The 14,589-nt window shown below is 38.8% G+C and overlaps 1 protein-coding gene across 2 annotated transcripts in view; it reads left to right on the forward strand.

The window, feature by feature from the left end:
• The window catches only part of CEP85L (centrosomal protein 85 like), a 166,300-nt gene extending 153,797 nt beyond the window's left edge, over positions 1-12,503 (forward strand). For both annotated transcript variants that reach the window (XM_054024136.1, XM_054024137.1), the window contains 3 exons: positions 5,589-5,696; positions 6,160-6,373; positions 7,734-12,503. In XM_054024136.1, coding sequence (XP_053880111.1) covers positions 5,589-5,696; positions 6,160-6,373; positions 7,734-7,897 — 486 coding nt within the window. In that variant the 3' untranslated portion in view covers positions 7,898-12,503. The remainder of the gene's footprint in view (positions 1-5,588; positions 5,697-6,159; positions 6,374-7,733) is intronic.
• Positions 12,504-14,589: the final 2,086 nt, after the last annotated feature.

Consider the following 14,589-nt stretch of genomic DNA (forward strand, 5'->3'; position numbering starts at 1 on the left):
CACTATCAGCACTTGCTGCTATTGACAGCCTATTTTTAAACAGTATCTTCAGTCCGGGATGTTTGTACGGTGAAGAGGTGGGAAAAGGAAAGCTTGCATGCCTGACACTTGTGCCCAGTGTTCTATCAGCTGTAGCTGACAGGCTGATTCTGTTCTCACACCATCATAAGTCAGGTCTGACGCCACTGAAAGCAGTGGAGTTACACGAGGAAAATTGGTTTTATATGAAAGGAGAGTCTGACTTAGCATCTTCAGCAACATTATAAAGATAATGTCAGTTTCAGTTACCTGCTGCATAAGTACTGGGTGTGCAATGTAGAAAACTTTCACCCTTAGAAAATAAGTGAGGGTCAGAATGAGTTTAAAACCAATCTAGGTGTGAGGACCAGGATCTCAGGTGCAATGGGGTACCCGTCAGCACACCAAAGGCAGCAAAATAGCATCCTTCTTTTCAGATCTCTGAAGTAACCAGGGCCAGTTCAGGTCCTGGCGGAATTTAGAGCAGTTTCCAAATGCTGGCTTGCAATGTCCCCCTCAGGGCCAACAGCAGCGGGGACAGCCGGATTGCACATACTCCTGGTTTGGGGGTCCTGGAAGGGAATGGTGGAGAACTAGCTATGCCAGCTCTATGCCAACAGAGGATTTGGTAGGCCTGGGGAATCCTCAGCTGTCTATTTAGGACCGCTTTAAGTTGCCTTTTTACTCCAGAGCAGTGCAAAGAGGACTCCGTGTGGCCAGGGATCTTGCTCTCTCCTTTAAAACTTCTATTTTTAAATTAGGATCTCTTTCTTGTCTTCCTGTTTGTAAGAGAGATTCTTTCCCCTGAATCACATCTGCTTCCAGTTTCCTGTAAGCAGCTCTTCAGTGCCCCATTTGGTGGCAACCCAAATAATACAGTCTCTTCCCACTAGAAGACTCCTAGATGTGGAGGACCAGCACTTGCATCCAGGGAGATGCATAAACACCCCTCTGAAAGATCCACAGTGAGCCTCAGGTACCAGGTGGTAAGCACTAATGGCCTGCTGCAAATGGGAGACTTTCCGTTTATTTCAGTGGGCTTTGGATCAAGCCCCAGCAGACCACCCCCAAAAGTACAAAAATTGAACTTTAGAAGCTGAGAAGCTCTCTGGCCTGTTTCACTGTGGAGTCAGCCCCCCAGAGCACTCAGATTCCCCTCTGTAGACCTGTCTGATGCCTCGTGTGTGCCTCCATTGTCATTTTGTGCTTCTGTTGAGAGAGGAAGGGAGAGAAGAAATATGGCTGTTTCACCAGCCCCGTTCCTCCCCAGCCTGTTTCAGAATAGGGAGTCACAGGCAGCTCCAAATGGGGATCAGCAATCTCAGGTTTGTTGACTTTACAGTTGAGAGTAACTCTCACATCTTGGCAGGACCGTTTTTCTTTTTCCTTCTCTCCTCCCCTGTCATCTTGTTATTTTTGTGGGGGTGGAGAAGAGGGTTTTAGTTCTTGTTCCTGGCCAGCAAGGTTCCATCAGTCCATATTTACTTGACCTCTGCCCTCAGCAGTCATCATGTAGCACTTGTTCTCCTGTCTCCTGCTCCTGTTGGGAGTTTATAGGAAATTGCAGGTGAATTGTTAACATCAATAGAAGAGGGAGGATTTTCTGTTAAGAACCAGGAAGCACAGAACGTGGTTAAGCAAAAACTAGACTAATACCTTTTGGAATCTTACTTATTTACTTGTGAGTTCATCCACAATTTAAAATTATGCTTTATAAATGTATTTTCAGTTCAGTCTTTTATTAAAAAAGTAGCCCTCAATATTATTTTTGATATTTGCCTCCTGGAAGTGTCAGCTGAAATGAAAACAAATCCTGCTCCAAACAACAGTTTGCGACCATTTTAATTTCCTGTGTATTTGTAATCTCTAAGTAATGGTTTTGATCTTCCTGTTTTTTTTATTGTGAGAGATTAACATCTTGGTTACTTTTGAGATTTTTATTTTGCATGCCGTACATCTTCAGAAATAGAAAATGTACATGGAAGTTGCTTTTTTTAAAATTCCTGTTCAAATGAATAATTTAGATTGTCACGAAATTAACATTTCCTTTATGAAAAAATAAAAATATTAAAAAGGATAGAAAAGCCAGATTGTACAGAGCACTTGTTATCTAACGCATATCTGGCGTTCCTATTTTTGGAGCTATTTGTGTATCATCACTGATGGGATTAACATAACTGAATTTTAACTTCATACAGAAAATGTATAAAGTAAGTCACACAGCGAGAGGGGAAAGGGAAAACCATAGTACTGTGTGTCCAGGATGGTAAGCCAGTGGGCTTGTATGTGAATGTGCACTTAAGCATGAATCTCCTACCCAAGGTAGAATTAATAATTATTAATACAAGTTTCCAATTTTAGTGATCCCTGGCAAATGCCATTGACTCATGAGCTGATGACATACATATGATTCGGTGTAATATAGAATTGTATGTGAATTTATTTCCAGACTATTCATTGTTGGAGTGTGACTAGAGTTCTACATAAGACAAATGACAAACAGAATTTTGAAAATCAAATGGTAAAACTTAATAGTACTTGTGAACACTTTTTTTTTTAAAAAGACAAACTTGTAATGTGCATAGATGGGATAAACATAAAACAAAGAATGTAAACATGCATTCAGTATGACTGTTGAATGTAAAAACCTCTTTCAGTTGATATAAATGAATAATATCTGGGGGCTCTACGTGGTGATTTAGCACACCAGTAAGAGTAAATTCTCTTATTATTCACCTTTTAGAAGTCAAACTTTAAACGCAATAGGGAAGACAAATCCTCTGTATTTGGTTTTGGTGCGTCAGAATAGGGAAGCAGCAGCACCATTCCTCATTACTTTCAGGATAATGTATTTGGAAAAGCTCTATGCTATTGGGTGTCAAATGGGCAGTGGATTAGTGCATTCGCCTTTGAATGCAACTCTCAGAGTAATTTCATATTAGGTCATAAAATGAATTAGTTTATCCTAGAACTTCATGGGCATTTTTCTGTGCCCCAAAAGCACTGTACACTTTGGAACAATTCAGCTCAATTTGCTATGACTGCTTCAGTTATTGCTCTTCTGCTCCTTGAGTTCTTCATATCCTCAAGAAAAATGGCTAGAGAACTGGGATGAAACCATTAGGTTCCTATTGAAATTAAACTATAGAACTTAATAAAGAATGATTAAACTTACATTTTTTTAACCATTCTCTGAGAGAGAGAGAGAGAGAGAGAGAGATGATTCTCTATTAAATTTTCCAGGATTTTTCCAGGAGTCCACATAAGAAAATATGCTTCTGAGCCAATGCCATCCCATACATGGGCTAGCATTGTATAGTAAGCAGTAATCTATGGAGCACCCATTTTTCTTGCAACACGATCTTGAGTTCCACTGGCCTGGAAAGGTTAAATCAAAATCGTTCCCAAGGCCAGGGCACCAGTGACAAAGAATGCAGCATTGCCACTGATGCTCCTACTATATTTTGAGCAAGATAGGAGTGGATTGACATAAAATAATTGGAACTGGGCAACAGGTTTTACATATTAATGTGCTGATCAAAGGATAAAAGGAACTTTTGGATGCACTGCGAGAGCATATCACTGGGCTTTGAGAGCAATAACATTACCAACATGAAAAAAATCCCCCTTTTTGAAGCTTTGCAAGAGTCTGTGGTTTAGAGCATTAGGAGTTTATATAAGGCAGTAGCTCAGCTTTATTAATATTCTGAGTGAGGCAGTTTGACTGCTTCTCTTTCTGGATTTGAGCCAAATAATCCTGCAAAGCATATAAACATAGATAAGTGAAATCAGCAAGTGGTGAAATAAGTCTGCATGATACTGACAAAGATAACTACGATCATACTGAATTGCAATATATATCCAAGTGGAACTATGTATGCAGAGGTGTCTTTTGAAACCCAGAAGTAACCTCTGTAAGCAGGAACTAGAAACCCACTACACGTAATCTGAAATATTAATATTATTTAGTGATGTACGTTTTCAGAACTATACAAACATTAACAAATTCCACATATTTGTGCAGAGCAGGATTATCCCTATTTTTGAGAGAGAACATGGAATGTTGCGTCACAGTGACATACAATAAGTACAGAGAAGTGTTTTAGATGAGTGGAGTCTGACAAATGTGTTTATCATCTGAGATAGATAGATATTTTAAAAGCTAGGCAAAGGAAATTAAGCAATGGTGTGAATTTCTCATGAGATCAAAATCATTGTCTCAGATGAGCTGATATTGCAAAAACTTTGACCCAACTGGGGGTGAAATTTGTCCTGTGTCTGTTTTCTACAACCTTAAGAAGCTTTATAAAATGGGTTTATTGTTATTTAAGCAGTCAGCTGTCAAAAAGACAGTGAGGTGAGACCACTAAAGCATACTCAAGAGCCGTTGATCTTTTTGGTCAATGTAGGCATCAAATCTGAGAAACTGAGTATTTATTAGCAATAGGTTCAGAGAAAGTTATTGCTGGTTTGTAACTGCTAGGATAATCATTTGGACAGCTGAAGTGACCCAAAAGCTATTAAATTATTTTACCTTGGAGCCACTTGTTTAATCAGGATTCTTTCACCCTCACTGCACAGTTCAGGTGTTTAAAAATAATTTTGTAGAAAATTAAAGTAACTGCACCATATCAAGAGTTATCATCAAAGGCCAAAAAAGGCCTTCAATCTGAATTGAGCATCAAATTCACCATCTGTCAGACAGTACTCAAAGGAGGGGTTGTTTCCATATACTTAAAAATGGAAAAAAAAAGTGAAAAGAACTTCATCTTGTTAGTCACAATGAAATTAACATAAAATTGATACTTAGTGGGCGTTAAGACATTCCTCATAAAAAGGAAATAGCTGCTTGGAATTAATTATAATGAACAATAATTTTAGACTCCATGCATTTTTTCCCTATTTAAAATCCACAAGTATTTGTGTTTATGAAGAAGACACTTATCAAACCTCAGAGAAAACCCTTAGACTTCTACAGTAATATTTTTTTATCATGATGGGCTGGTCCACACTGAGGCGGGGGATCGATCTAGGAAACGCAACTTCAGCTACGAGAATAGAGTTGCTGAAGTTGACGTTTCCTAGATCAAACTAAGTTTACTTACTGTGGGTCCACGCGGCACAGGCAAGCTCCCGCGTCGACAGCGCTTCCTCCTCTCGGCGAGCAGGAGTTCCGCAGTCGACGGGGGAGCGCTTCTGGGATCGATTTATTGCGTCCAGATGAGACGCGATAAATCGATCCCAGAAGATCGATATCTACCTGCTGAATCGGGCAGGTAGTGTGGACCTACCCGATAACTTAAAATTTTTTCTGACTAGAAATAGTCAGTATCCTACAGAGATTGCTCCCTAACTGACCGCTAGAGGAAGCTGTTCCTGTAGATAAATGCTGAGTCATTTAACTGCCGATAGGAAGGTGGAGAAATAAATAGATGAAGAGCAAGTAAATCTGAACATAACAAGTACAGTAAATCAACAAAATTTATCCCGATGTACCACAATATACCAATATACCTCAACTGACAAGAAACAAGAATTAAGGCACTTATTCCTGTTTTTATTCTATCTAGTCTATGGAAGAAAAGCTTTTGCAAGGGAAACTGACAATGCAGAAGATGACAAATGAGACTGAAGAAAAAGAAAGGCATATACAGCAGTTAAATAAAACTCTGCTTGAAGTAAGTAATTAGAAATCCCTTATAAAAATATTTCTACCACAGTAGGGCCCCATTGTGCTAGATGCTGTGCAGGCATGTAGTAAAGAGCCAGTGCCTGCCCTGAAGAGCTTACTCTTTAGATTAATGACAAGACCCAATAAATGAATGAAACAGACACATAGGTGGGGATTTATTGCCATTCACACTTTGAGAGAGTGCTCTAGCCTGGAAGCTTTGATATGGATGGTTTATTTTTAATGTTTATTTTTTAAAATCTGAGTAGGCCCTAAATCTGCCAGTTAATACATGCCATCATTTATCTAAGTCCATTCAGTTTAATTCACATTGTTCACTGTCTGAAACAGAAAACATGCTGCTTTTTTGTATGGTGAATGTTTTGAGAAGTCTACAACTGGTGTGGACTAGTATTAGGTGAAGAAAATGACACAGCCCTTTTTTTTTTTCTTTCTTTATTTTCACAAAGAACCAAAGACTAATGGAAGAGAATGCCTTTTTGAGGGAGCAGATATGCCAGATGGAACAGTCCAGACAGCCAGTGTCTGAAAAGATGCCGGTGGCTGACCAGTTGTTCAAAGAAATGTCCCATTGTTTGTTTGACTTGAAAGCACTATGCAGTATTCTTACCCAGAGAGCTCAGGGCAAGGAGCCTAACCTCTCCTTACTGCTGGGAATCAGATGTAAGTGATATTATCTTGCAATATTTATATTGTACTTTGACATTGAGAAACCACAGTCTATAGCAATGGAATCTAGTTTGGGCTGGCTGAGACCTGTACTTTCTGGTCACCATGTAGAAAACTAAACAACACTCTTTGTATATTTTTCAAGTGTTCTTGGTCATGCAGTTACTAGTCCAAGCTATTAAGTATTTCCTGTTAATGTCCTTCAGGTTATAAGATATAAAGGAGAGGCAGAATTCAGCCTGCTAAAACGTAGCAATTCCCCATGTGCTTCTTACCACAAAGATCCCAAAGCTTTTCAAATGTATATGCTATGACCAAATCATAATCAGAAACCATTTTCTAGAGTAGTGGCATCTTCTCTAAGGTGAAATGCAGCAGCTGTTTGATAGCACACAACATACCCAACAGGTTAGGAGAAGAAATGGAGAAAATTATATATGTTGTTAGTATACTTGCAGATGAGCCAATACACTGGCATTAATACACATAATTTTACTGTGTCATGTGATCTTGAATAAATATAAGTAGTCAAGACTCCAGGTTTACAACACATCCAAAAGGGATGTGTTCAATAACACAGGTTTACTACTAATAGAATCCACCTCCTGAAGCAAATAGGTGTTGCACTGAGATCTCCCAACTGATTATTAATCTGACTTGATTTGTGAGATCCAGTAGGATCACAACATGAGCCAGTATAAATTAAAGAAAATAATATAGGACCTCACTAATTCTTATTAATAGAGAGCTGTTGCAGACCAGCCATGTTTATGGATTAGTGACTATGGGGGCAGGAATTGATACATGTGTAGTTCTAACTTCTGTTACCTACACAGCATTTGAAGGGGTTGGCCGAATGGTGGTTTTACTCCGTGAGGTCCCAGGGAGAGTAAATTGAATCTCTGTTTGATATGCATACTCCTGCTGTCCCAGGCTACAGAAACAACACATCCTGTATGCATTGCACTCCACCGGGTTGCCCAGACCTATCACCACCTGCTTATGGGCTGTGCCTCTCTCCCACCAGACTCTTGGGGAGAAAGTTGTGCTGCCACCATTCTCCATCCCACCCAGTACACTTTCTATTGGCAGGAGCCCCCCGTAAAGTTGTGTAGTCAATCTGCCCTTTAGGTTTTTCCATTGACACTTTGAAAGAGCTACATTAGATTAAAAAAAGGAATAGTGTATGGTTGTAAGTGCACGGAATACTGCATTTTGATGGCTTTTCATTATATTAAAGCAAGATTTGTCCAGGTATTATTAACTAAAAACCATATGTGCACTCTTTGAAGTGGGTGAATGTGTAAGCTATGTGGTTGCATGCGAAGCTCTAGCTGTGTCTTGTTTTTCACAGCAATGAGCTGTTCAGCTGAAGAGAATGAGAATTACCACAGCACAGGAACTCTCACCAAGAAACTCTCAGAGGTGTGTCAATTACGGAAGGATATTGATGAACTGAGGACTATAATATCAGACCATTATGCTCAGGACATGGGAGACAACTGCGTTACCCAATGATAAAATTTTGTCTCACAGCAATGACTACATTATTAAATACTGCTGTGTTACAGATCTTTGCATTTCTATGAAGGAGCCATATGGGAAGATTGCATACTGTATATGAGCTGCACATGGGTGTCTGGTGGGTCTAAGGTTTGTGCATATTTAATTTGGGGGATGGTGGGGAAATCTTAATTTGAAGAGTGGTACAGATCTCAAGAAAATCTGTGTTCTCCAAACTACTGAATGTAGGACCAAGCTGTGAAGAATGTTCCCATTAGAGATGTAGGATTCTATTTCCTCCCTCATGGCTCATTTAAACAATTTGTGTGGTTATATTGTTTTCCGGAGTCAAAGCAAAGTCTCAGAAAAAGGCACTATTGTTACTACTGTACTTACTTTCCTTCATCAGAGGTTGGAGTTGCACTGTCCGAATTGAAAGGCTGGAGTGACAGGTTCAAGCACCCAAAAGGTGTAGAGAAAATATGGACAGTGGAGCCAGATGCTTCTGCAAAACACATCATGTTGGAAACTGCAGTTGGGGTGGTCTTTGACTACTACAAAAGGTGGTTGCTCTTTCTATAATTGCCTCGTGAATTAGGTAAGGGAAAGAAGGAGCGGTTTCAGCAGCTGATCCCTGTTGATTATTAGGGTTTTTATTTTATCCAGCAACAGTCTAGGCAAACAAACTCTGTATGTGAATGTGGTGCCATCAGATTCAGATGTTAGCCTTCCTCATATCTCTATCTTTTAACATGTTACTTAAAACCTTTTGTTTCAGTAATATGAAGACTGTGACACAAACCCACAAAAGCCAGCTGCTGTAACTCTTAAGACTGGCTTTCTGTCAGCAAAATGACACTGGAGACGTCTCATGGTGTGTGTACTGTAGTTATTTTCTGTCTACAACCTCTGTTTTAAATGTGTTCATCCTATATATCCAGGGCCCAATCCTGCAGGCCTCCTGAAGGTAATGAACAACCCAAATCTTGCAGCATCTGGGCCTGTACAAAATTTTTTCTGCCTCTTAGTGCTGAAAGCTCAGAATGTTATCGTCAGACTCTATCATGTTGTGTGGTGTGCAGGACTTGTAGATTTTTCCAGTCCTGCAGGAAAGGATTACTTTTTAAAAAATACATGAACACATGGTTATCCAGTGCAAGACTGCCCCTGCAGGACTGATAGAATATTAGCACGCCCGCAAAACGATTCTATGATCAGAACTTAGCTGGGTAACTGTAAAACAAGGATATCTCTATTTCACTGGAGACAAACACAGCAAATAAGTTCTGCCTTCAAATGCTGACCTGACCAAAATGGCTGTCAAGCTGCATTATTAATGTTAGACAATGAGAATCAATCATAAAAGACTGCAACCACATTTAAAAATTAAAAAAGTTTGAGAGCAAATAGCTGCAGCTTGCTTGTGCAGTTATTACAGCTGACAGTACAGTGCTGACAGCGTTAGAAATCTTTAGTTAGTAAGCTTATGGGCCATGACAAAGTAGGCTGAAAGACAGCAAACTGTGGTAAAGGAATGGCTATTTTTGTTTTTTCTGACATTAATATCTATATTTAATTTTCACCATTTGTTAAAAACAAAAAATAGCTTAAGAATAATGTGGATTGACATTGCTGATTTTAACATTGAAATTTTCAGCCTTCTGTTTTGTGTTACAAAGAGTGTTTAAATGTCATTGTTATGAACTTAGTGATTTAAAAATCTTCTGGTCAGTCTTTTCTAACTATTACATGGGCTTATTTATTCAACAGGTCTTGCTTGCTAAACTGTCCCTACACCTGGCCTAGATCTGTGAAAATCTATTTTAGTGTTTATATTAATGGTTCTCAGTATTTTTCAAATGCAGATTTACTCAGACTGAAGCAGCAACTTTGGGAGCATTAAGTCTTCCATCCTTACAACTGAACAGCATAATCTTTACATTTTTTAAAAAATACTCTGGGGCTAAGAAAGAAGCTATCTTTTTGCCCAGAACTTGGTTTTTAGGGTTTTTTTTTTTAATTGCCTAAAAATTGGAGTTTGTAGAAGAATTATTGACACAACTTTAAAGAGGGACTTTCACATTAGGGCAAAACTGAAAATAAGGAATCTTTGCCTATAACTTAGTGGTTGCTGTTTTGATTAGTAGTTTTAATAACTACTTACTTTCACTTTCTTTCTGCTTGGCCCTGAAGTGAAGTCATCATCCTGTGTTTATAGCAAATTTGTCTAGTGTCAGGAATTCAACATGACTGACTTCAGACAGTCAACTAAGAGTATTTGGTGGGGTAAAAGGGAGGCAATCCATGTCTAAGCAACACCATACTTCAATAAGCAGAAAAGACACACAAAAAATCAGCCTATAAAAGGGAAATGTACTGCTGTTTTAAATCGCGTAGGCACATATTGGAGGGGTAGTAGTGTAGTATTACAGAAGGGAACAGCAGATTCTGTTTTTATCTGTGCCAGGACCTCCCTGTGTGATGCTCAGCAGGTCACTTAACCTCTGCGCCTCAGTTTCCCCATCTCAAAAATGGGGATACTGCACTGGGGAGTTGTGATTAATAAATTAATGTTTATAAAGCACTTAAAGATCCTTGGAAAGAAGTTCTATGGTTCAAAAGTATTATAGAAGGTTCTCCCAGTATGAAAGTCTTGATTTATTTTTTTAGTTGCACTATTGTGAATGATGATGCTGTAATTCTGCATTTTTTCTCTGTTATATTAGAGCACCAATTGTATTTACATTAAAATATAGAGCACTTGATTTTTAAAGTAATACTGAGTTTATCTGCCTCAGTCAAATTAAAGCAGGGAGAGAAATGGCAGATGTGATGAGCCAAAGATACAAATTACTGATAAGGTTAGAATTAAGTGGCCACAAAGATTAAGTATTTTTCCTTTTCTTTGATTTCTTAAAATTGGGCCTGCTGTTGTAGGAGCTATTGTTATATATGCATCAGTTTACAGATGTCTCCAAACAGAATAAGCTTTGTCTAAGTAAGATATGCATGATTGTTTAACTGGTTAAAAAGTAGAGTGTGTGTGGTCTCATTCGACATATTTAATATGATATGGTTGATTAACAAACGTTAACAGTGGCATTACTGAAACTGATTTAGTCATGACAACTTTTTGCCATAACTTAGAGACAATCTCAAGGGCTAAAAAAAAATGTCTAATGAGTGGATACTGTCCCATTCTGTCTATTAGTGGACTTACAGAGAAACGAGTACAGCAATTTTTGTATAGTTTCAGTTGAATTTCTACAATCCTTTAGGTGATACTTACAGTAAATAACTACTGTATTCAAGAATGTATTTTAAAAATGGCTTGGAAAGTAGTTGTCTTTGGGCAAGCTATAAAAGATGCTATGTATTTACTGTATATAAGTAGTTCAGATCAATTGTGCAAACTTAACTTAGATTCTTAGCCTCAGATGTGTAGGTTTATAGTGATGTACTTCTGTAATTTATTGCGGTTGCTATAACCACCAACTCAGGCAACAACATTTTAAAACTGCCAATAGATGTAGCTGTAAGAGCCAAAGTTATTTTGCTCTGCTCACTTCTGAAGATTTCTTATCACTTTTAGTTAGAAGAAAAAATTATCCTGCTTGCTCTTTTAAAGATAAGAGGGTACAAGGAAGGATGGAAATCCCTCTTCAGGGACACCTGAATTTTGCCCTCACTTATGTTACCCTCAATGACATAAGTGGGCTGCATGGGCGTAACTGGAATTAGAATTTTGTTCTTTTAATGGAATTGATACAACAGGTTTTTCTGATGCATGGGGAAATATTTCGATTGATTGCTTCAAACAATCAACATTTTTAAAATATGAAAACAAACCAGTGGCTATTGAAGATTATATAAACAGATTTTGTATGACAGCTGATCAGCAGTATTAATTCCACTGCTGCATACCTTTGTGCCTTTTTTGCCTTCAGTAAATGTATATAGTCCCAATGAATTTTAGTTGAGCTAGAAGAATGTCAATAATTATTGCACCTTGTTTGCTCTAACTTCAGATCTTTTGTTTTTAGGCCTTGACATTAAGGAGCCTCTTACATAATATCTAGAAATATGTACTAAATGCTATAGGTACTAGGCATACATCTTGTAAGTTAGGTGATTTTAGCAGTCCAGTTTTTCTGACAGGAAGAGTGAGCAGGAAATTCAATCAAAATGATAATTTTGTATATATTAACTACAATATCTCATTGGTAATCAGTGGAGAGTAGGGGCTGAGTCTAACTTTTAAAAGCACAGCTGACATATGTACTGGCTTAGTCCCCAAAGGCTGGTAGTTATGTAAATTGGGTTCTGTTTTCGAACCGCTCAGAATACCTCATGTGTAAATAGAGTTGTCATGACTTAATCAAAATGCATTCAGTGTAAAAAGTAAAAGGCGCCACTGGGTGGCTCACTTTTAGCTCTGTGGTTATTGCCTCTTTTTGTAATTTTTTTATAGTAGGGTTTACAGCTAGAATTTTGAATGCCAAAGTTCTATTTATTAAATAAGTTTTCATTGTTAATGGCTAGTATTTTTCCACTGGAATTTTGTTTGTTGATGTTTGGGATTTGTATCTACAGAGCAAAAATAAATTTTGTTACAAAATTACTGTTTTTAATCACAATTTATCTTGTGGTAACACCCAGTTAGGATTGGTGCCTACCTGTGCTAGGCACTATACAAAAGAGGAGCAAGACATGGTCCCTCCATTGAAAGGCCAACAACATAAAGGTAAAAAAGTGAAGAGATACCAGTACATACCCACTGTGACACATACCTAGATAGATTAAAAAATAAATAAATAATTTTCCTTCATCTCTCTTCTCCTATCCTACACCTAAGACACACAATATCCATTCCACCTACCAGGAAGCAAGCTGGCAGAATAGTTGTCACTCACGGACATCAAGTGTGCATCTTCACCATTGGTATTCATACACAAACCCCCCACTCAGCTGCTGCCTAACCCTGTAAGTGCCTAGACTCACTTGGAGCTTAAACTTTTGGCAGTAAAAGTGCCCATGTTTCTGCCTCTGAACAGGTGGGCTTCTGCCTCACCCCAAGTGCCTAAGCCCTAGTGCAATTCATAAACTCGGGGGGGGGGGGGGAATAGGCAGCCTCTGAGCACATCTACCATATTAAGCCCTGCAGACAGGCTCATAACTCCACAAAAAATGGCCACACAGGGTTGGGGGGAGGGAATGAGAAACTAGGACCTCCTTCATTCCCTTTAGCTCAGTAGTTAAGGTACTCACATGCAATGTGGGAGACCCCTGGTATTGGTATTCTTATCTGGTGGCGTGGGGAGGGCTCATTTGCACTCACACAAGGCCTTTGAAATCTTACTTTAAGACTGCTTCACAGCTAGGCACAAAGAGGCTCCTTGTGCTTCTTGCAGATATTTGGGCTGCTCTGAAGTCCTTCATCCCCTAGGAAACATTCTGGCTGCCTCAGAGCCCAGCCAGCAGTCGGAAGAATCTGTGCACTGTTCTGCCTTCCCAACAGGAGGATCAGAGTCCAAAGGCGGAAAGATGTTAGAGAACATGCAGGCTAAGGAGAAATGAGCAATAGCGGGGGGGAGGGTAAGATGAGTCTGGCCAGAGAAGTAAAAGGGTTGGCCAGCTGTTTGTTAAAGATCATTTTCAAATGGGTCCTGATTTGGGTCCAACTGAGGTAGGACAGTTCAAAGTTGCTCAGAGAATCAAGCTGTGTGAAATAATCCAGGCCCCTGTCACAGGACTTGACCAAGAAAGGCTGTCACTGCTTTTGATGTGGAATTAATCACAGATAGATTTGTGTTTGTCCCCACTTAACAGCGGTTCATAACCAGTACAGCCAGATGCTTCATAAGCACATGAAGCAGAAGATTGGTCAAAGGAGAATGACCAACTCCAAATGGCTTGTTGCCTAAAGCAAAGTAAAGAAAGTGTTTGTTTAGATTCGCCTCTCCTGGATCCTTGCAACGCCCTGTAAGAACTCTTCTCCCTCCCTTCTCTTTGGCCTTGGACTCTGTGTGAGCCTTTCCCTCAGGGACCATCTCTGTCAGCCACCATCTCACTTCCCAGAGCTTGCACAGCACAGAAATTATTATTTGTTATGCCTATCTACCCGAGACACCACAAAATTCACCTCTAATATAATTAGACAGTGTGTTATACACATTTCACATCACTGGGAGTTCTCTAGTCCTCTGTCTGACAGTTAACTTATTGAATCTCTGCGTTGGTCATTAAATTGTCTAAGCCACCATAATTTTCCACAACTGAACATTTAGATCAATAAAAAAAAAAAAAGATTTTAAAATAAGCCTTGATATCAACTGAAATTTTTTTTAAAGAAAAATTGAATTTAGCAAAGCCTAAAAAATAAGTTATTTCAGGCTGAACATATAGGGCTGTTCTTTGGATTATAAAAAAACATGAAAATGGAATGAATTCAAATAAGAAAAGTCACCACACAATTTGACCCAGCTAGCATCTTATATTCAGCGTTCTAGTACTGACATCACAGAAACGGTAATGCAGATGAGACTAGAAGTGCAGTCAAAGAATTGTGTGGGGCTATTTGCCTAGACCCAACTACATTCTCAATGTCTGACTTTCACACAATAATATTAAAGAACAAAAAAACAGTTTGAGTGATAACCAATAATAATATAAAAACTGCTGGAAACCAACACACTCGGATATGTACA

This window comes from Malaclemys terrapin, chromosome 3 (assembly GCF_027887155.1).
Source record: "Malaclemys terrapin pileata isolate rMalTer1 chromosome 3, rMalTer1.hap1, whole genome shotgun sequence".
Lineage (NCBI taxonomy): Eukaryota > Metazoa > Chordata > Testudines > Emydidae > Malaclemys > Malaclemys terrapin.